Below are 21793 nucleotides of genomic sequence, written 5' to 3' on the forward strand. Positions count from 1 at the left end.
AGCTGAAAGGTCCTTGACTTGGTACAAGCACTGCTTAGCAACAACTAATAACATCAGTGCATTATCCACATTATGGTCATCCCAGATCCAAAGCACCACACTACACCAGCTACAAGGAAGAAAATTAACTATCCCAGTCAAAACCAGGACAAGGTAAAGAGGGAATTCTTGCAGAGCTAATGAACAAATAAGTCAGAACAATTTGGTTTTGCAGTGTAAAGGGTCTTTAAACAGTACTACAGAAAGTGCTGGACTGACGTGCATTTCCGCACTTAAAGGTGTTTATTCATGAGTATGTAACTTCAGAAAATCTGTGCACTATCACATACCCAGCGTAGCTGATTCAAGTGACAAAACTGATCTGTGTATGAGCCAAAAGCAAGATGAACCTTCAGCTCTAATTCAGTATCCTCAAGTACACAAATTCGCTCTAAGAATGAAAAAATAATCGAAGACTGTTCTTGATAGCACTGCCACAATGGATTGCCCTAAGGAAAATGAGGCTAAATTCTATTTGCTTCTTTCTTTCTTAAATTTTCCTTGTTACTCAAACTGAAATTTTCATTTTTTTCACAGATGTGCTTCTGTGCGGGTGGAAGATGTGTGGAGTTTGATACTCAGTTGTCTGCAGAACAGCTCCAAGTATCTTACAGGAACCCCAGCCCAACTGTGGCAGAGTATTGAGTGCAAGCAGGACTGCTGGCTGCCATTCCAGACACTGTTTGCTCCATCCTCTTGGAATATTAGCAGCTGCATCAAGTGAAAAAAATTAATATCCCAGATTTAGAGCACTGTAATGAAGCTGTAGAGCTGAATCATCTTTCCCCCGAAGCTAGGATGATACAAATCTTACCGGAACTTTATTGCATGTCGAGTACCCCTGGCTTTGAAGCAAGACTGGTATTGCCAGCACGCTCCTACTGGGAAGAGTGGTTACTGAGATCCAAGTAAAGCAGTAAAATCCATCAATTTTCTCCCTGCTGGCCAAACACAAAGAATGCAGAAAGGAATAAAGTTGTTATTTAAAAATAGAAAGTGATTTTTAGTGAAACAGACAGATTTAGCATCAAGTTTTTTATTTTGCTTGATTTAAAGTACTGAATTTTCATTTTAGGTTTAAAAAAAAATAATTATGAAGTATGGCTATTTTCCAAACTGTCTGAAATTAAAATGAAATGGTTTAATTTTGAAAGCGTTGAAGGAAATTTTTGAGATCTTTCAACATATTTCTTTCTTGCCACGACTGTTTTTTACCCAAATTTGTGAACAGTTCTCTCCTCTCTAGAAATGTTAGTGAGCTCTCAGTGGTGAAATAATAAAAATACAAATTGATGCGCTGTATTCTAAGGCTGCCTTCAGACACGAATAACATCACATCAGATATTGTAATGTTGATTTAACCTGTAACCGTGATGACTTGTTACTCCTCATCTGGAATATGAGACCATATCTGGAGTGTTGTGTCCAGTTCTGGAATCCTCAACATAAGGAGTATATAGAACTGTTGGAACGGGTCCAGAGGAGGCTACAAGGATGATCCGAGGGCTGGAGCACCTCCCATATGAAGGCAGGCTGAGAGAGTCGGGGTTGTTCAGCCTGAAGAAGACAAGGCTCCCAGGAGACCTTATAGCGACCTTCCAGTACCTGAAGGGGCTGCAAGAAAGCTGGGGAGGGGCTGTTCACAAAGGGATAAGAGTAGGGGCAACGGGTATAAACTGGAGAGGGGCAGATTTAGACTGGACATAAGGAGGAACTTCATGGTGAGAGTGGTGAGGCCCTGGCCCAGGGTGCCCAGAGCAGTGGGGGCTGCCCCATCCCTGGAGGGGTTCCAGGCCAGGTTGGATGGGGCTTGGAGCCCCTGATCCAGTGGGAGGTGTCCCTGCCCATGGCAGGGGGTTGGAACTGGATGGGCTGTGAGGTCCCTTCTAACCCAAATCATTCTGTGATTCTATGATCTAAAACCGAGTATCAGGGAATATGAGCCACCTATTTAAGAGCTGGATATGACAAAATATTTTCAGCCAGAATCAGCGGCTTAAAATCAGTGTTTAAAAAAACAAACTAAATGCAGCTCTTTGAGTCAGTAACACTTTATTTGGAAATGATCTGGGCTGACAGCGGTTGTGTCTTTATCTTCCGAAGAGTGCGTTAAGTGCATGAGCACAGGAAGAGATGGCAATACAAGTTCATTCAAAACAATGAAGCCCGGGGTTATTTTGGAAAAAAAAAGGGAAAAGAAAAAACCCACAACCCATGAAATCTTAGACATTTACCCTGGAGAGCCTGTTTGTGGAGGTATCTCTGTGGAGAAGGAAGTGGGATTTCCACAGCAGAATGAGAGACAGCCACTAGTCAGTCCTTGGCTCCACATTGTGCTGTTCAATAAAAAGGGGAAAAGAGAATGAATTACACGCAAATATCCTCAGGCAGTCTATTCAGCATTCTGCAGCTTGGGCTCTGCCAAGAGACTTGAGGATGGAAGCAGGAGTTGGAAAGCACAGCTGCATTCTCTGGAATTGTGAGCTTTTCATTTTTACTCAGTTAATGCTTTTCCCAGTTAGGCTTGGTTTGTCAAAGCCAACAGAAGGTAAGGCTCAGAATATCAGTGCACAGTTTATTAACTCCTCGGGTTTGTCTAAGCTGAGGTTTGAGATGAACTGACCAAACCAGTGGTGTTAAAAAAACCAGAACCTAACACATTTGATTCTCATTATCAGTTTTTCAGGTAAAGTAAATTTCCTTCACCATTCAGAATTCTGAGATTTCCCAGTAAGATGTCAAGGCCAAAGCAATATCATGTTTTAACTCACACATACTTACGTTTTAAATTACCTCAGCTGTACCGGAGCTTTCTGTTTAACACAGGACCTTATCTGCTTTACGCTTAATAAGTGTTTCTTTCCTGAAGCATGGCATGTGGTATGGAACTGTTAGAATGGGTCCAGAGGAGGCCACGAAGATGATCCAACAGCTGGAATACCTCTGCTATGAGGACAGGCTGAGAGAGTTGGGGTTGTTCAGCCTGGAGAAGCGAAAGAAGGCTGTGGGGAGACCTTAGAGCAGCTTCCACTGCTGAAAGGGGCTCCAGGAAAGCTGGGGAGGGAGGAAAGCTTTTTCCAAAGGCTGAGAGTGACAGGATGAGGGGGAACAGCTTTAAATTGGAAGGGCGAAGATTTAGATTAGACATGAGGAAGAAATTCTTCCCAATGAGGGTGGGGAGGCCCTGGCCCAGGGTGCCCAGAGCAGTGGGGGCTGCCCCATCCCTGGAGGGGTTCCAGGCCAGGTTGGATGGGGCTTGGAGCCCCTGAGCCACTGGGAGGTGTCCCTGCCCATGGCAGGGGTGGGACTGGATGGGCTTTGAGGACCCTTCCAAACCAAACCATTCCATGATCTATGATTCTCTGATTCTAAATTACCTCAGCTGTACCAGGGCTTTCTGTTTAAGACAGGACCTTATCTGGTTTACGCTCAATAAATATCTCTTTCCTGAAGCATGGCATGTATTAAATCATTTTTGGAAATTAAGAAAAGGGAGAAACCTCACCTCCTCTTTCAAAAAGCATTTCCAGAGACTAAGGCACTTACTTAAACATTCCTCAAAAGATTATCTCAATAGAGTACTCATTCAGAAATCCTGCTGACTACAAAGCTTGGCAAGGAACAGAAAAGACCTTTTTTTTCCATACGGACACTTCCAGAATCTGCCATTCAGGCCAGAGACACCCCAAAGAAACACTCTGCCCCCTGTTACAGTCAATGCTATGACCAGCAATCTCCTGGGACACACCTGGGAGTTTCAGACGCAACTTCTTTTATCCCTAAGGAATAGAAACAATTCTTGTTCATTCATCATATAAAATAAAAGCACATACTGATACTATTGACAGGCACATCTCTACACCCTCTCCTGCTCTCCCTCTCTTCTCATTTCCATCTTTTCAGTGTAAAATGGCCCATACACTAGAATTTATTCTGCCTATATAAACCAATAACCCTCACTGAAACATGAACAATGTTATTTTAAAGAAGTATTTCATTAACGTGCAGTGATTTAGGGTCAAAGAACTGGAATGCGATTCCAGCCTAACAACAGGCGTCCGAGATGATTTCTTCCTCACTGTTTGCCTGCTAGCAGTCCTGCTGGGACTGTTTACTAAACCACGGCATTGCCTCATAGCGCTGTGTTCTGGGACACATGTCCTAGGGGAGCTGAAACCTTCCCAAGTCTTGCTGGACACACTTCAGAATCTGTCCTGTAAGGAACGTGGATTGGGATACAGTATTTCATAATTTTGCTTGTGTTAGGAACGGATTCATACATTTATAAGAGGCAGATATCTGACATCTAAAGGTGCTGGATGTTCACTGTCATATATTGTTCTTCCTTGCCTTGCTAGAAAAAAGCACTATGTTTTATGATGCTTAAAACGTACTCCTTGAAGCAAAGTCTGGAACCTCCCCTGTCACCAAGGCGCCCTGTACCACATCAGACACCAAGGCTACGGCTTGCAGCACCACTGGAATAAGTTGTTCTTCACCCCCACTGAGCAAACTGATCTTGCCGCACACCACCTCCTCCTGCTTTTCATCCTAGAATGAAATGAGCCAGCTAAACCCAGCTTTGTTCAGGGTTAGTTTTTAAGTTGGCTTATTTCCCAGTTTAGAGTGCGACGTGGCTGCACGAATACTAAGGATATGGGAGAAATAGGAGAATCAAGGGTAGGCATGTTTTGTGGTTTAATCCCAGCTAGCAACTGAGCACCACACAGCCATTCGCTCAGTCTCCCCAGTGGGACAGGGGAGATAATGAAAACAAAAACTCACGGGCTGAGATAAAGACAGCTTATTGGGACAGCAAAAGGGAGACAATAACAACAACAACAACAATAATAATAGGATACACAAAACAAGTGGTGCACAATGTAATTGCTCACCACCCAATGACTGATGCCCAGCCCACCCCCAAGCAGCAACCACTTGCCCCCAGCTAGCTCCTCCAGTTTATATGCTGAACACAATGATGTACAATCTGGAATGTCCCTTTGGTGAGGTTGGGTCAGCTTTTCTGGCTGTGCCCCCCTTCAGCTTCCTGTGCAGCTCCAGCCTCCTCGCTGGTGGAGCACGGGAAGCTGGAAACTCCTTGACGCGCTACAAGCACTGCTTAGCAACAACTAGAAACATTGGTGTGTTATCAACCTCATTCTCGCCCCAAAATACAGCACTATACCAGCTACTAGGAAGAAAATTAACTCTATCCCAGCTAAAACCGGAGCAACAGGACAGGGACACCACCATCTGTGTGTTCTCGGTGTCCCTTTGGCATCAAGGCTTGACAAACTACATGCGTTGGTATGCCAGCAGTGAGATCAAGAATGCTGCTTAGGAGCCTGCACACTACATAAGAGATCACCTACAGTTACTAAGAACATAATAAATGCACGATGAGGATCTGCTCCTCTCCAGGAGGCATTGCACTGAGGGTTGTAGGGATTTTTTTTTAACGATAACTGAGTTCAGGTTGCTCAGAATGGGACGTGGTACAGCAGTCAGCATTCTCTGTAGGCAGAACAGCTGCTGGACAAACTGCAAAGGACACCTGGGTTCACAGAAGAGAGGCCAAATCCATTCCTCCCAGCTGCTGGAATGGTGCTCTGACCACCTGACACTGGTTCTGGGGTCTCTGTTCTCTCTCTCAGAAGATGTGAAAACTTCTCAAGGAATACAGGGAAAAAAAAATGTTGAACAGAATCATGATTGCACCCTACTTATTAAGGAATGTATTTGTGGGATAGTGTGTGGACAGAACACATAAGCAGGTCCTTAAAGAAGAACCTGGAATTTTATTTCCTTTTTTCCGGGCACTAACAATCTACAAAAACACACAACCTTTCTCAGGCTCTGCAAATCCTGAAGTCAAGCAGGGATGGTGTCACTCACCTATGTGGGCCAAATTTTGAAAGAAAGCACAAAATAAACTGGATAGCCATGGAATGTGATTCTGTCAGAGTATGAAAGTACCACAGGTGCCATCAGAACACCTCAGTGTTTGAACGTGGGTGCTCAGCATCATCAAGCTAAAGCACTCAGAGCGGCCAACATTAAGATTCTACTAGACCTATCTGGAGAACAAGGCTCGTTTGCAGCTGGGGTACCTCAAAGATTAGAAGGGAACTCAGTTTCCCTTATGACAGTTACGATTTAAACATCAAAATTCCATTTACTTTCTTTTTTGGATCTGTTAACACTAAAAGAACCAAAATGTTCTCCCTCTGAAGGTAACATCATGAGATTTTTAACTGTCCAGAAGCTGAAGTATGATCAGATTGTTTCGGTACCAACAAAAGATAAGCTTGTGGCTGTAAAACTTCCAGATTAATTGGAGTATTTTCTGCTGCAGATGAGTCCTAACCCTGTGCTGCCATGGTTTTCTTTTGAAGTTGCCAGTTCAGATTTCTAGGCTCAACAAGAGGTTTTCAGACTCCTGAAGAACAAGTCTGGTATCAATGCAGCAGGCTCAGAGAAATCATGCGAGTTTTACAGCTTCTTGTACTCTATGCTATATTTTACTCCTCAATTTTCCCCTCTAGCTAGACTCTTCAGAGTTATGAAATCAATGATTTTCCCTTTACTCTGATTCATATGTGGTTAACACTATAAATACACAGCACATAGAAATCAATTATATAAGCTCCAAGTCAACTCCATTTCAGTTAAGGAACTTGGCTGAGTTCACTATCTCTAACAAACCTTCTTCACCAAACAAGCACAAACACTGTGTTCAGCTCAACTCCCAAAGCATCCCATGTAAACAGATTGGCAGTGCTGTATTCTCTGGAGTTTAGAGAAACAGAGCTCTTTCAGATCAGCAGTGACTTCCCAAAGTGACCACGGTTCCTGGAGAACAGCCTGCCACTCTGACATTTAAATCTGAAATCTGATGTACTTAGGTCATAACATAATCACCTCCTCCTCCCTGGCTACTCCAGCTAAACCTCTCCCTTTTACTCATCTCATTAGTAACCAGCTTTGTGTTTACAAAGCAATAGTAAACACAGTTCTCCATTGTCAAGGCAGAAAATAATAATAAAACCATATCTTGAATACAGGGTCATAGTTCCATCCCCTTATCTTAAAAACAGATATGGACATTTGAAACTGAAATAATAATTACCCCACGGGTAGAACTCTACTGAACAAATTGGCACAAGGTGATTGCTGTCCAAGCCGGGTACAATCCAAGTTTCACTTTCTATAGCAAATGAAAGCAAAACCTTGCACTGGCAGCTCTTGCACAAGCCTCCTCAGGTGCGCACGCAGAGCCCAACCAGCTTCACGGCAATGCTTCGCTCCATACAGCTCCTCCTGCTTCCCTCTGAAAGCAGCCGCCACATCTGCGAAGTTACAAAGTCAGCTTCTTTCTCCAACTACTCAGCGCATTTCGTATTTTTGAGGAGAAATTTCTTTAACAGCCAGTGTTGACCGACTGTGAATCGTAGCAAATAGTTCAGCCAGTATTTGCAAAATTGAAATTTGCTATTTTTGCAAATTTGCCTTCAAAATTGCAAATACTGGCTGAACTATTTGCTAAAAGATCAATCAGCTTAGTTCTAAAGGAAACCTGAAAGCAATGTGTTTGCTTTCTTTCTTGGCGTAGGACAAAGATGTTGCTCAAATGTTGTCCATGACTGCAATGCATCTATTCAGAGTATCTAGACAGGCAGGAAGTCTTGAATTGAACCAGCTGCGTCTTGCTGCTTGGCTACGGTCTTGGATGCACTGTCTGCTCCTGAATCCAAGAGCTATCAGTAGAAGAAGTCAGTGGTACTTTGCTTTCACCCACCCTCACTTAAGCACATACACTTTGTACCTGCCACCTGATGGCTCCCGTCACAAGAAGTCCAGTCTGTCCCAGCAATGGAATCTGCACAACAAAGTGCCTCACACAGCCCTCCATAAGAGACTCTTCCCTTTAGTCACCTACGTGAAGAAGGATCATTCAGTAACCAAAGCTTTTTTACCCTCCCCTTCAATGAGGAGACAGCGCTGTCTCTTCCTCAAACTGATCATGGAAATCTAAGCTTTTCTTTCCCCAAAGCAGCTCTTCCTTGAAATCTCTGTAAAAAATGAGTGCCCGCTGGCTAACACAGCGAATGTTTGCAACCCTAAGCCACCTCACACCAGTCCACATTTCATTACCTCTCTGAGCTGACTCAGGCAAGCTGAAGCTCTTCTCAAGTTCTTTCCCTCCGCTGGCAGTAGCACTTGGGGGGACAGATCTGGGAAATGATCTGACCAAAGACGGGGCTTTTTTTTTTGTGAGGAGGTATAGGAGGTAGTTGTCAGATTGGTGCTCCAAATCAACTCACCGAGCACCCTATGGCCAGCTGAAGGGCTTGGAAAGACTCTCAGAGACCACCAACGCTCAAGTCGGAATAAAGCTGCCATTGCCTCCAGACTGCTCACCAACGCCTTCGTTGCCCAGTTCTAGGTGTGTCTTCCATGGTTCATTTTTATCAATCTATATACTGAAGGGTTTATAAATCAACCACGTGCCACGTGTTCCGGAGGAGTCTAGGACTGTGTTTCTAGGATTTTGTGATTGTATGATTCAGTGGTACTAGGATCCTGAGATCCTGGGATTCTAGGATTCTGGGATCCTGGGATTCTAGGATTCGGTGAATCTATGCCTCTGCGGTTCGATGATCCTGTGCCCCTGGCATGCAGGTATTCTGGGATTCTAAGATTTGGTGGTTCTGTGACTCCGTGATTATGGGATTCGAGGGTTCTAGGATTCTCTGACCCTGTGAGCCTGTGGTCCCATGCTCCTGGGTTCCTGGGATCCTCTGCCTCTGGATTCCTGGGTTCCAGTGACTCCAGACTCCTGCTCTGCCCCACTCTCAGCCTGAGGCAACCTGTAAGCTGGGATTCTGGGATACTGTGAACCTATGTCTCTGGGATTCCAGGATTCTGGGATTCTGGGAATCTACGTCTCTGTGCTCCAACCATCCTGTGACCCTGGGATCCTAGGATTCGGTGGTTCTGTGACTCTCTGACTCTGTGATTATGCAATTCTAGGATTCCATGAATTTATGTCTCTGTGATTTGATGGCTCTGTGGCTCTGTGAGTCTGAGATTCTGGGATTCTGTGACTCTAGGATTCCATGATTCTGTGAATCTATGTCTCTGTGATTCGATGATCCTGTGACCCTGGGATCATAGGATTCAGTGGTTCCAGGACTCTATGACTCTGTGACTATGTGATTCTAGGATTCTGCGGTTCTAGGATTCCATGATCCGGTGATTCTATGATTCTGGGATTCCAGGACACTGTGAATCTACGTCTCTGTGATTTGATGATCCCGTGACTCTGGGATCTGGTTGTCCTATCACTGTGATTCCGTGGCTCTGCGATCCGGGGGTTCTGTGCCCCCAACCCTCCTCCCCGCTGCGCCCCCTCTGCCCCTCTCTGCCGCCCCCCTCAGGCGGTGCCCTCGGGGCAGGGCGCGCGGCCCCACGTGACGGCGCGGAAGCGGCTGAGGGGCACCGCGGGGCGCTGGGGGGGGTGGGGGGGGGCACCGGCCCGTGGGCTCCTTCTGCGCCCGTGGGCTCCTTCTGCGCCCGCGGCACCGCCGCAGCCCCGCTCACCGCCCCGAGGCGCGTGCGCCCTTCTGGGCTGCCCCCGCCCCGCAGCGGGGAGCCGGGCTCCGGCCCCGTTCCGCCTCCCGAGGGCGGTGGTTTCAGTGCCGCCGCTTTCGCTTTCTCGCGGCGGGTATCGCGTGGGGGTCGCGGCGTCCCGGTTCCCGAGCGCAGGGAGTCCCGGCTGCGGCCTCCGGGCTGGCTGTAGCGGGCGCGGTGCGGCGGGGGCTCGGCCAGCCGAGGTGAGAGCCGGGGGGGCCCCGCGGGGTGCTGCGCGGCCGCTGCAGCCTTCATCCCCCCACTGTCATAGAACCGTGGGATTGATTGGTTGGAAGGGAGCTCAAAGCCCATCCAGTGCCACCCCTGCCATGGGCAGGGACACCTCCCACTGGCTCAGGGGCTCCAAGCCCCATCCAACCTGGCCTGGAACCCCTCCAGGGATGGGGCAGCCCCCACTGCTCTGGGCACCCTGGGCCAGGGCCTCCCCGCCTGAACAGCAAAACATTTCTCCCTAAGATCTCATCTCAGTCTCCCCAATTTCAGCTCAGAAGTGTCCCCCCTCATCCCATCCCTGCACTGCCAGAGCCCCTCCCCAGCTTTCCTGGAGCCCCTTTCAGCACTGGAAGCTGCTCTAAGGGCTCCCCACAACCTTCTCCTCTCCAGGCTGAACAACCCCAACTCTCTCACCCTGTGCTCATACCGGAGGAGCTCCAGTCCCTTGATCGTCTCTGTGGCCTCCCCTGAACTCTCTCCAACAGCTCCTGTCATTCCTGTGCTGAGGATTCCAGACCTGGACACAGGGCTCCAGGTGGGGTCTCACCAGAGCGGAGCAGAGGGGCAGAATCCCCTCCCTCCCTGCTGGTCCCTCTGCTCCGGATGCAGCCCAGGACACAGCACATTGCCGGCTCGTATTGAGCTGCTCCTTCCGCACCACCCCTATGTATGTCTCCGACTGTTACGTTGAGTAAAGAAGGGGGCTTCAGATAGCCAATATTCATCACTTTTGCCTACAAAATGATACCACATTTACATTTAAAAATTCTTTCAGCTCAGTAGGGCTGCTGGTGTGCCTTTCTGCTCTTCTGTTTTGCTGCAAACAAACAAAAAAATGCAGTACCTACAATGTTGTAATTTTTTTTCCCTATTCCCACAGATTTCAATGGATTCAACAAGTCCCCCACTGTCTTTGAAAGATAATGGGTTTGTAAGTATTTCCTGATGTGCTTGCTATCTGGGGAAAAAAAAAGGCTGTATTGGACAATATCTCTGAGTGAAGGTTTATGCTAGGACTGCTGAGACAGACCTTCTGAAACTTCTTGTCTTGCCTTCTTAAACACTTCCGTCATTTCTCATTCCCGCCTCTTGTTTCCATAGTGAGAGTCACATTCCACAGTGCGTATATTGCAGAATTTTCCTGTCTTTCGTTTCTCGCTCATGTTTCTCTGGTGGTTTCTTAGGGGAATTTCCCTTTCCCTGCAGGGTTCCTCCCTGAGTTCAGTTCCTGCTGTGCGGCAAGTACGGCTGGACTTGCTGTCAAAGGTCTTTTCCAACTTAGCCATTCCATGATTCTAAGTAGCTTGGATGGGACTTCCCCTGGTACTTCCTTGTTATTTTTGTCCTGTGGGTTGAAAACTGTTGGGTTTGACCATTTTTCAGTAGAAAACAGACATCCTTACTTATCAGCTTCCAGCTGTGGGACGTGCATCCTTCTGCTTTCCTAAACTCAATCCCCTGAGCGAAGGAATTTTTGTCCGGTTTGAAATTACACACAGATGGGGATTGCCCTCTTGCTTAATAGACATTTGGAACTGGACAAAGCAATGGAAAAATTGTTTTCTGTTATTTTGTTTTTAGGAAATACCCAGCATTACCAAGAGAATTGACAAGATTATCTAATTTAGACCTTTTCCATGCCTAAATTTCATGGTCCGCATTCAAGTTTTATGTAATCTTAAGTCAAAGGGAGGGATTGTTTCAGCAGGTCTCTCTGGGTTTTTTTTTTTTAATTCAGAGCATTGCAGCCATAGAAACAAAACAGACCAGGGGAGATTTTCTCTCTTGGCCTTTATCCAGCTGTGGTTTTCCCGTGCTTATGAACTTCTGCCCTGAAGTAGATAAATTCTGAAATGCTTATTCTCACCTTCCTCCTGCTTGATGTTACCTTTTATCGTCCAACCTCCCTGGGCTTGGAAGCATCCCATTTTGAGGTGATTTTTTTTTCTCATTAGGCCTGTATTTTCTTGGTAAATTGTCTTGGAGAAACTGCTGAAAAAGTATCTAGATAAACATTTTGGGGTTTGAGCAGCTCAGTTGCTTGTGGAAGAACATTGAGACAACTTGCTTTTATTAGTTATCAAAATGTTAGCCTGTATTTTCAGTTGGGTAATTAGCAGGTAATGAATATGATATTGCTTAATGGAAGGGAAAACCTGTGTGTGTGTCTTCTTTTCTCTCCAGGTTATGACAAACCTTGACTGTCTTGACACATCAGAAGATGAGATAGAAAGACTTAAAGCAGAACTGAAGGAATGGAAGGCAAGTTCTATGAAGCACGTAGAGTCGTGGAAATGAGCTGAAAGACACTTGGAGGATCTTTAATCCAGACTAAAACCTTCTCAAAGCAAACCAACTCTCCCCCAGTTCTAATGTGTTTGTCTAGCTTGCTTTCTCTTCTTCAACGGTAAAGGCTTATGTTGACCTCAGTGGTTACTGCGCTTGTAAGTCCAAGAGAAATATTTATCCAAAGTGTTAAAAATAAATAAATATAAAGGGCTTACTTCAGGTTTTGCTTGTTCCTGTGAAAGAAAAAAAGAAAATAAATCTTTTTTTTCTTTTTACTACCCAGGAAAGAGTTGAAAAAGCTGAAAAAGTGAAAGCTGACCTTCTTCTCTGTAAAATAAGTGCTAATGAAGAGTTTGTTAGAGCAGAGCAGGGGCTGATGAAGCTAAAGGACCTTCAAGAGAAGCAGGATAAGGAAATTATTACGTCCAGGGATGAACATGAGGTATGGAGAAAGCTTAATTGTAGCTGTTTGGGGAGTTGTGAAGATGTTGATTAGAGAAAATAGGATTAATATTTCCTTTTCAGTTTCAACAGTTCTCCTGGTTTGCAGGCTATGATGAATATGCTACTGACAGTTTTTCAATGGCAGATCAAGAACCAGAGCTATAAAATATGTCGTATGGTAATGCTGGAAGACTGAAGGCAAAATTGGGGTGTATTTTGTATAGAGGAGGGACTGACAAAACCAGTGTTCCACTTCCAAGATTCTCCACTAATGAACGAGTTTCAGTTTTGGGTGGTGCCGATAAAACGGAATGGGTTGATCCCACTGCTTTGACAACTCTCAGTGTGTTTCAGGACATTACAGCCCCCAAAGGACTGGCATTTCTTAAGTGAGAGTGAGCTGGGCAAGAGTCAGAACCTGTTTTGTCATTGGTGCAATAATAGAATGAGTTTTCATAGGCTGTCAAGGTGGGGGTTTCAAGTTTTGTTTGGCCTCTAAATCACTGATGAAATTATGGCTTCAATAATACAAGCTATTGAAATATAATGAATAGGTTAAATACGTTCAGGTTGGAATGAGATTTTCTGAAAGTTGGGTTTGGCTCTCCAGTCATAAATGCTTAAATTTTATAGCCAGAAGGGGTCATTATCATCATCTGGCTTTTGTTCTATGTTATCTTCAGCTGGTGGGAACTGGTTGAAATAACCTGGAGTGGTTCGGTATGTTAAAGGAGCCATGTTCTAGTTGTGTGTGGCTGGGGCTGACTGCATCTGCTGTGCTTCCCACTCATTGTATTGTGTTCCCTGTCCAGGAGATGGTGGATTTAATTTGGTACAAATTAAATGAGTATAAATGAGTATAAATGGGTATAAATGAGAGAGGGGCAGATTTAGACTAGACATAAAGTAGAAGTTCTTCACCATGAGAGTGGTGAGACACTGGCCCAGGTTGCCCAGGGAAGTTGTGGCTGCCCCATCTCTGGAGGGGTTCCAGGCCGGGTTGGATGGGGCTTGGAGCCCCTGATCCAGTGGGATGTCCCTGCTCATGGCAGGGGGGTGGAAATAGATGATATTTAAGGTCCTTTCCAACACGAAGTATTCTATGATTCTAATTGCAATTATGATTCATAGGTGTGGAGGAAGCTGTGGAGTTTGGGGTGCGCTGTGCGTTACAGAGTTGTAGAACATAGGATGGTTTGGGTTGGAAGGGTCATTAAAAGCCATCCAGTTCCAGTGCCTGCCAAGGGCAGGGACACCTCCCACTAGAGGTTGCTCCAAGCCCCATCCAACCTGGCCTTGAACCCTTCCAGGGATGGGGCAGCCACCACTGCTGTGGGCAACCTGGGCCAGGGCCTCCCCCCCTCATTGGGAAGAATTTCCTCCTAGCGGTTAGTCTAACTCTTCCTCTTTCCAATTTAAAGCCATTCCTTCTTGTCCTATCACTCCAGGCCCTTGTAGAAAGTCCCTTGCCAGCTTTCCTGGAGCCCCTTTCAGTACTGGAAGCTGCTCTGAGGTCTCTGCGAATCCTTCTCTGGGCTGAACAATCCCGACTCTCTCAGCCTGTCCCCATAGGACAGGTGCTCCAGCCCTATACGTGCTGGGAATCACTAATGCCTCCTTCCCAAACTCTCACTGTCATTTCCTTTGACCAAAACCCCTCCCTGGTGAGTGAATTTACCTTGCAGATAAATAAAACTACAAAAGATCCACCGTTCCTGCTGTCATGTAGAGTAATTAACATTTGAAACAGTTTTTAACATCTACAGATTTTACTGAAACATATTTTTTGCCTTCTTTGCATGTAATTTTGCTTTCAATACTTGTTGGTCTGTAGAGAGAACTCCATTTACTGAACCAAGAAAGTGCTGAGCTGAAGAGAGCAATTGAGAAGCTTGAAGAAGACCTTGCAGAATGCACTTCACTGCTCTCACAGGGCAGTCAGGTAAAGGTTGAAGTATTTGGCACTTTGTCTTTCGGAAGGGCACATCTTTATTTTGTCAGTTCTAGACCATTGGGGCCAGTTCACCGTTCAAACCTCTGTTTATTTCAATATTAAATGTAGCTTGTTTTATTTTCTTGTTTTATCTGGTAAGATAATGTGGCAAGGATAATGTGGAAGGATGAGGCAACAAATATGTGAGTGGTGTGGTTTACCTCAGGTGGCAACTTTTCACCGTGCAGCTGCTCCCTCACTTCCCCACTGTTCGCAGTGGGATGGGGAGAGAATGAAAAGAGAAGCTTGTGGGTTGAGATAAAGACAGTTTAATGTAACAGCAAATGGAAGCGGTGATGATGATGATGATAATAATAATAATAGAATATACAACTCAAGTGATGCACAGTGCAAATTGTTCACCACCCAATGACTGATGCCCATCCCATCCCTGAGCAGTGATTACTGGCTGCCAGCCAGCTCCTCCCAGTTTATACACTGAGCACGATGCCGTATGGTATGGAACATCCCTTTGGCCAGGCTGGGTCAGCTCTCCTGGCTGTGCTCCCTCCAGCTTCCCATGCAGCTCCACTCTCCTAGCTGGCAGAACAGGGGAAACTGAGGAGTCCTAGACTACTTAGCATCTACAGCAACAGAAAAATCAATGTATTATCAGCATTATTTTACTCTCAAATCCTGAACACAGCACTACACCAGCTACCAGAAAGAAAGTTAACTCTATCCCAGTCGGAAGCAGGACAGTGAGATTTTGAAAAAATATGAGAGAAACAAAGAAAAGCCGAAAATTATTAAATGGAAGACACTTGAATAAAAAAAATATAGAGAGCATCAGTCATTTTCAAGTACTGTCATTTTATATTTATTGGGTAAAAGGATGGAAGAAAGTGAATTTGTCCACTCTTTGGCAAACGTAGCAGTTATTTTAGCCTATATTGGGCTGAACTTGATTACAGTCTTTCTCATGGTATTCTAAATTAGCAATAACTCAATTTGGAGATAGATAGGCCAGGTTGAATGGGGCCTTGGACATCCTGATGTAGTGGGATGTCCCTGCCCATGGCAGGGGCGTTGGAACTGGATGATCTTTGAAGTACCTTCCACCCCAAACTATTCTATGATTCTATGAGATGAATATTAATGATACTAAATAGATTTATACTTGGCATCCAAAGTGTCTTTTGGTGAAACTGCTGCAGATTCTGAAGTGATCAGAAATTAGAACTTACCTTTTGGAAATTTCAGCTTTTAAAACCCCATTTCCATTCTGAATTGGAACAAACCCAAATATTTGGGGGAATTTACAGTAAAATGAAAACTGTTCATTTTTTGTTTATGCAGAGGTAGAAACTCTGTCTGAGTTTAATGTTAACAATATCCCAAGATTAGTTTTAGGTTATAAATTGCATTTCTGAGTGTAGGAGATGTCAGTGAGGTCCAGGCTCCTCGAGGAGCAGATTCATTGTGAACTGGAGCCTGCACCCATGCCTAAATTATCTTTAGGATGAGTGTCTCTCTTTCCATGGGCAGTGGAGGAAATGGAAGGAAAGCACGCTCATGGATAAGATGCTAAGTCTGAAGATAGTGGAAGGAACGATTTATTTACTGTGGTTATTTTATCTTGACACAAACTGTTTTTCTTCTACATGGGGTTTTAATTAGAAATAGTTATGTAAAGGGAAAAAAAAAGAGTTCTCTGAAGCTCCCTCAGCTCTATCAAAGCAGTCATTCCTTACCAACATTTTCCTGAATGGTTTTTATCTATCCTAGTTATAAAACCCTTGGATATTACTATCTATTTTACTAAGATACCAGAGCACAAGGCTGTTTATTAGCAGATGTCCCACCGCTGTGGAGCAGTGGTGCAATTAAGCAGGAATAAAAGGCAACACAAGTGTTTCTGATACTGGCGCTCTGTAAATTTTAGGCACCGAAAGTATTCTGCTTCTGTAGGTGGAAATCCCTGTGGATTTGAACTGAATTTTTACTGTGTAAGGTCAAGTTTAAGTTCAAAGTTAATCAAGGAGGGGGGGAAATGCACTGAATTGACAGAAATCCCAGGAACAGACAAGTACAACTTGTCATTTTAGGTAGAATTGTATGTGTTTTACGAGCCAGGACTTCAATCTGCTTGAGTGTTAAAGAAATAGAAATACATGTAGCCCTTCAAGGAAAGATTAACCTTCATTCTTCTGTTCTGCAATAAATTACAGAAGTTTTTTTTTGTTTTCCTGTCTCTAAAACACCAGATTAAAAAAGAGGTAGCGGAAACAAAAATGAAGTTTACTCACCTGGAACATATGCAGGATGATTATCCCGATATGAACACTCACTGTGTTTTTAGGGTAGCTACACAAATTCCATTCAGACTGAATCAAACCCAGGCACTGCTTACTTTCGAAGACGAAGAAGGTACGATGCATCTTTTCAGTGTAATATTAATGCCTCTGATGTATTTCTTTGCCAAAGGGAAAAGATTTACACAAATATTTTGGGGAATAAAGAAATCCACGAAGGAACGATACACAGAGAACCTTTCACTGTTATGATACCAACCAGTAGAAAAAGATGAGGGTGGGGAGGCCCTGGCCCAGGGTGCCCAGAGCAGTGGGGGCTGCCCCATCCCTGGAGGGGTTCCAGGCCAGGCTGGATGGGGCTTGGAGCCCCTGAGCCAGTGGGAGGTGTCCCTGCCTATGGCAGGGGGTGGAAAGAAATGGGCTTTGAGGTCCCTTCCAACCCAAACTATTTGATGATTCTTACTAGCACCCTGCGTGTTTTTGTTGGATCACCAGATGTCTGCTCTGAGCTAACATAAAAGCGGTGTTTGCAATGGGGAATGCATTTCTACCTCACAGAGTATTGTCAGGAATTATTCAAAATGTTCTGACAGCAAGAATTTGCTTATTTTCCTTACTCTAGACAGTACCTGATTCTGACAGCAGTTGTGTTGATTAAGTGTGCATGGCAGATGATGAGTAGATGTGAGAGGACGGAGGGATGGTGCGGTCTGTAACCTCCCTGCTTCCCAGCAAGGTGCTTGCTGTTTGGACAGCCTGGTCCCTGGCTGCAGGGAGCCTGCCAGTGGTCTGGCTGGGCCTTCCTTGGGGGTAACTCCATTAATTGCAGATACAAAGCTGGTTTCTGACTCATTTCTATCAGCTAAATCCTAACACTGCTCATCAGCCTTCTCTGTTCCTGGTTCTGATGTGCTTTTCATCCAGGGATAATTCAAATGGGAGAATTCATTTAGGTGTTAATATTTGATCCAGTGGGAGCATCTTTGGACAGCATTAAGCTTCTGCTATTCTAGATGTATGTAGTATTTTACCTTTTGCCTGTAAGTGAGATTTTATGGGGACAAATACACCTGAAGACATGGATAGTGGGATCTGGTTGCCTGTTATTTATTTCTCCTTTTTTTTGCTTAAAAGACTGGAGAATGATTTGGGGGTTATAATGATTGAAAAAGGCTTTTCATATCTGAAAACTTGTGATTTCCTTTAGTTGCCCAGAGACTGTTACAAATGGGTAAGCATACTGTGAACCTGGATGAGAAAAGAGCAGAACTGAGAGTGAAGCCTTTTGCACTTGAAATGGGAATCAAATTTGAGGTAATCAACCAAAATATGAAACTATAAAGAAATGAACTTGCAGTACTTGAAAAGCTTTAGGTTCAGCAGTTTGGGTGTTTTCAATCATGAAGTGCCAAAAAAATTTTGGTTTTCTTTAGCTCCATGTCACTGTTTCTGGAAAGAAGATCAATGTTTCAGAAGTGCCTGATCTGCCCATCCCTGAAGAATGGATGAGAGACAAATTAGAGTTGAATTTCTACAAATCCGAGCAGGGAGGAGGAGGAGGAGTAGAAAAAGTGAGCTATGACAAGCAGTCTAGAACAGCCGCTATTACGTTCCGCACCCCTGGAGGTATCGTGTATAATATTTTGTTGGCTACATGTACACATACTGTCGAGTCAGCATTACATTCCATCCCTTATTCCGTTCTTTGTTAACTTAACCACTGAATACTGCAAACTCTTCCCGTGGAGAGTTAAGTAGATCAGGAAAAGATGTGGGTTCACCCACATGTCTGTAAATAAAGCAGTAATTCCTCTTTGATCAAACATGACCCAATATGCAGTTTGTGAGCTTTATTTCTTTGTTTGTCAAACTCCTTTTTTTCCTTGCATCACTGGACACTTACATTGCAAAGAGTAAATGAGGAAAATGTGTTTGATTTTAGCTCTTCTTTCATGACAATGAAGTTAAGACAGGCATTCACATTGCCCAACTGTATGAAATTCTATGAAGATCAGTGGAGCCACATCCATTTAGAGCAGCTGCTTTAGATTTATTTCAGAAGCTTTTGTGGGTATTTAATGATTTAGCTTGTTTGGAAATGCCAAAAAATCTTTCTTCAAAATGTGTATGAAGAATCGCAAGTGTGCTATCACATACTAGTTTCTAAACCCATATAAGAAGATGAATCTGCTTTTTCATACAGTTACAAAATGCATTTCGGATTACATTACTCTTACTCCTCTTATTCTCCATTACAGCGACAAATGGCTTTGTGAGATGTACTAAACAGCCTTTCCTTGTAAATGGAAGATTCTATAGACTTTCTGTGTCCCCAGACACCAACATACACGTGGAAAAGTTTCAGGTAAAAAAATCCAGTCCAGACTAACCCCTAAATAGGAAGTACTCCCCATTGGAGTCCTGGGTCCAGTTCTGGAGTCCTTAATATAAAAAGTATATGGAACCGTTGGAATGAGTCCAGGGGAGGCCATGAAGATGATCTGATAATCTGACATTTTGCAGTGTGAAAGCTATAATTATTTTAAAAGAGTGTATGTGTCTTTACTCGATTGAATTGGATCGTTACTTACCATAATGTCTGTGCTAGTCAGGAGGCAGAATCTAACTTGTTCATGAAGTGAAATAGGTTCATTATAGTCACAACAGTGTTTTACCCAGTCACAAAGCACTGACATACTCGTCCCTAACGAGCGGCCTTGTTGATAGTCGCGGAAGAGACCCTTGTGTGTGAAACGTGTTCATTCATGCTTTTCGTTCATTCATTCATTTATTCATTCCACCCAAAAAATGACTTCTTCTCCTGTAACGTTAGTCTGCTTGCTCATCATTTTCTCCCTGAAATTATCTGTTCCTTTGTATGAATAGATTGTAATCAAGTCAGTATTGTGTATATAATCAGGCCTTGATAATTAAAGCGTTTACTGGAGTGTTTGTGTTTATAACAGCATTCTTTGCAGGTGTCTATCTGGTATTGGCATGGACTTCTATGGAGCGATGCTGTCTGGAATCACCAGAAATCCCCAAATTCACTGTGTGCATGCATTAAGGAGCGTAGGACACACATGTTAAGGAGATGCTCTGCCTGTTGAACTCTGCAGTGCCTTAACAGAGTTGAGAACTGCAATTTTCAGTGACAAAAATACACCACACTGTCCAAAGTCTTAAAATGTCATCCGAGATCCCAGCCATAGCGGATCAAGGGTGTGTTTGTTGCCAGGATCTGTCTGCTCCTTTAGATGTACATGCAACAGCTGGTCTGTAATACAAGTTTGTTTTCTTTCCTCAATAGCTCTGTCGTGGGATCGCTAAGAAGACCATTCTGTTGGAAGGAATTGAAGAGACAGAAGATGATGAGGAAAGCGTACAGGACATGATCGAAATTCATTTTCAAAAGCCTAGTAATGGCGGTGGAGAAATAGAGACGATCAAATATGTATCAGAAGGAGTAACATGGGTTTGTTTTGAGGAGGATTCTTAGCAAATTGCAGGTTGAAGTCATGGAGTACTCAGGTTTTGCTTCATCGGAGCCCTGTGAGGTTATGTAGACATTCTACTTACAATGCTCTGAATTTTATACTTGACAGAGAGAACCTCCCTGTCTTTCTAGTTTGTTTAATGGCACAGACTTGCGGAACACATCACCTGGGTATTCCAAAGATTCCTGATAAAAGTCATAGAAAAAGCCTTTACCAGCACTTGAAACTTAACCAAAGATTGCCTTCTGCAAGTATTTTGTATCTTAGAAATTTTAGATAGGTTGCATATTTAAAAATGGGAGGAATCTATTCCTTCTTAACATTTTGATTACCAAAGCTGTATGTTATCCCAATCAGACCTGCTTTTTTGAAGTGCCATCGCTGCAGGAGGTAGCTTGGAGACAACTCTGGTCCTGCTAAGGGTGCTGTGTGCCACCACAAAGTAAATATCTGAACGCAATACCTGGATATTTTGTAAAATCTGCAGTGATAAAATAGAAAAAGGGAGATTTACTCAATTGCACTTTACAAGGAATGCCATAGCAGTAACACTGCTTTTAGCTGTTGAAAAGATGTTCAATGCAAATTTCCTGACTTTCTGATAGGTTAATAGCCTGGTTTATAATTTGGTTTTAATTATTTTTATTTACAATTGTATTTCACTTCATTTTTGTTCATGATTTTGCTTCCTTTAAAATGTTACAGTTCAAATATTACAAGAATTGAAGTGATTCTTTATCTAAACTGGATTGCTTTGTAACAACGCTGGGGAAAAATTGTGAACACTGTGTTGGAGGTACCTGTATTGTTGTGCATGAGTGGCCGGGCTGCTGGGGGAGTGCTCCAGGAGGGTGTGAAGAGAGGAATCAGCTGGAAAAAGGCACATAGAGTTCAGGCCAAATTACTTTTTCAGCATGTAAATTCCCCTTTTTGTTTCCAGTACATCCTTCCAGTTTTCATTCTGAGCAAACTTTGAAATAAACTGGAAGTGCAAAGTCAGAGGTTCAGTGTTTTTCCTTTTGTGCTGTCATCCTTTTCATTTGCTGTCGTTGGGGGCTGAAATGGTTTGGCAACAATAATCTTTCAATTTAAGATTATTCAGATTTCTGAATGGGTCCAACATTGAAAATAACTTTTTATCATAGTATTTGGCATTTTAATATGCAGAGAAAGGACAAGGCACCAAACTAGTCTGAAAAGAATGCTACAAATAAACCTCAGGTATTCTTCATAAAGTCATGGAATGGTTTGGGTTGGAAGAAACCTCAAAGCCCATCTAGTCCCACCCCCTAACACTGCCACGGGATCAGGGGCTCCAAGCCCCATCCAACCTGGCCTGGAACCCCTCCAGGGATGGGGCAGCCACCACTGCTCTGGGCACCCTGGGCCAGGGCCTCCCCACCTGA

At 44.0% G+C, this 21793-nt stretch overlaps 1 protein-coding gene and 1 long non-coding RNA gene across 6 annotated transcripts; one reads left to right on the forward strand and one right to left on the reverse strand.

Annotated features, from left to right (window-relative positions):
- Window positions 1-2985, reverse strand: LOC128852540 (uncharacterized). The gene is made up of 4 exons (XR_008450449.1): window positions 2821-2985; window positions 2274-2375; window positions 854-980; window positions 1-750 (listed from the first exon to the last, which is right to left on the reverse strand). It is a non-coding gene; the product is annotated as an uncharacterized LOC128852540 (long non-coding RNA).
- Window positions 2986-9521: 6536 nt separating this feature from the next.
- On the forward strand, window positions 9522-21377 carry NMI (N-myc and STAT interactor). Of its 5 annotated transcripts, XM_054070598.1 has the most exons (11): window positions 9604-9878; window positions 10300-10444; window positions 10790-10840; window positions 12094-12171; window positions 12482-12640; window positions 14477-14584; window positions 16843-17005; window positions 18098-18204; window positions 18324-18516; window positions 19149-19255; window positions 20201-21377. In XM_054070598.1, the coding sequence occupies exons 3-11, from the start codon at window positions 10796-10798 to the stop codon at window positions 20387-20389; spliced, it is 1149 nt and encodes a 382-aa protein (XP_053926573.1). In that variant the 5' UTR covers window positions 9604-9878; window positions 10300-10444; window positions 10790-10795; the 3' UTR covers window positions 20390-21377. The 5 variants fall into 5 exon arrangements, with proteins under 5 accessions (XP_053926574.1, XP_053926573.1, XP_053926572.1 ...); XM_054070599.1 differs by lacking the exons at window positions 9604-9878; window positions 10300-10444 and adding an exon at window positions 9522-9540; XM_054070597.1 differs by lacking the exon at window positions 10300-10444.
- Window positions 21378-21793: the final 416 nt, after the last annotated feature.

Source organism: Cuculus canorus, chromosome 6, assembly GCF_017976375.1.
Source record: "Cuculus canorus isolate bCucCan1 chromosome 6, bCucCan1.pri, whole genome shotgun sequence".
In the NCBI taxonomy this organism is placed as follows: domain Eukaryota; kingdom Metazoa; phylum Chordata; class Aves; order Cuculiformes; family Cuculidae; genus Cuculus; species Cuculus canorus.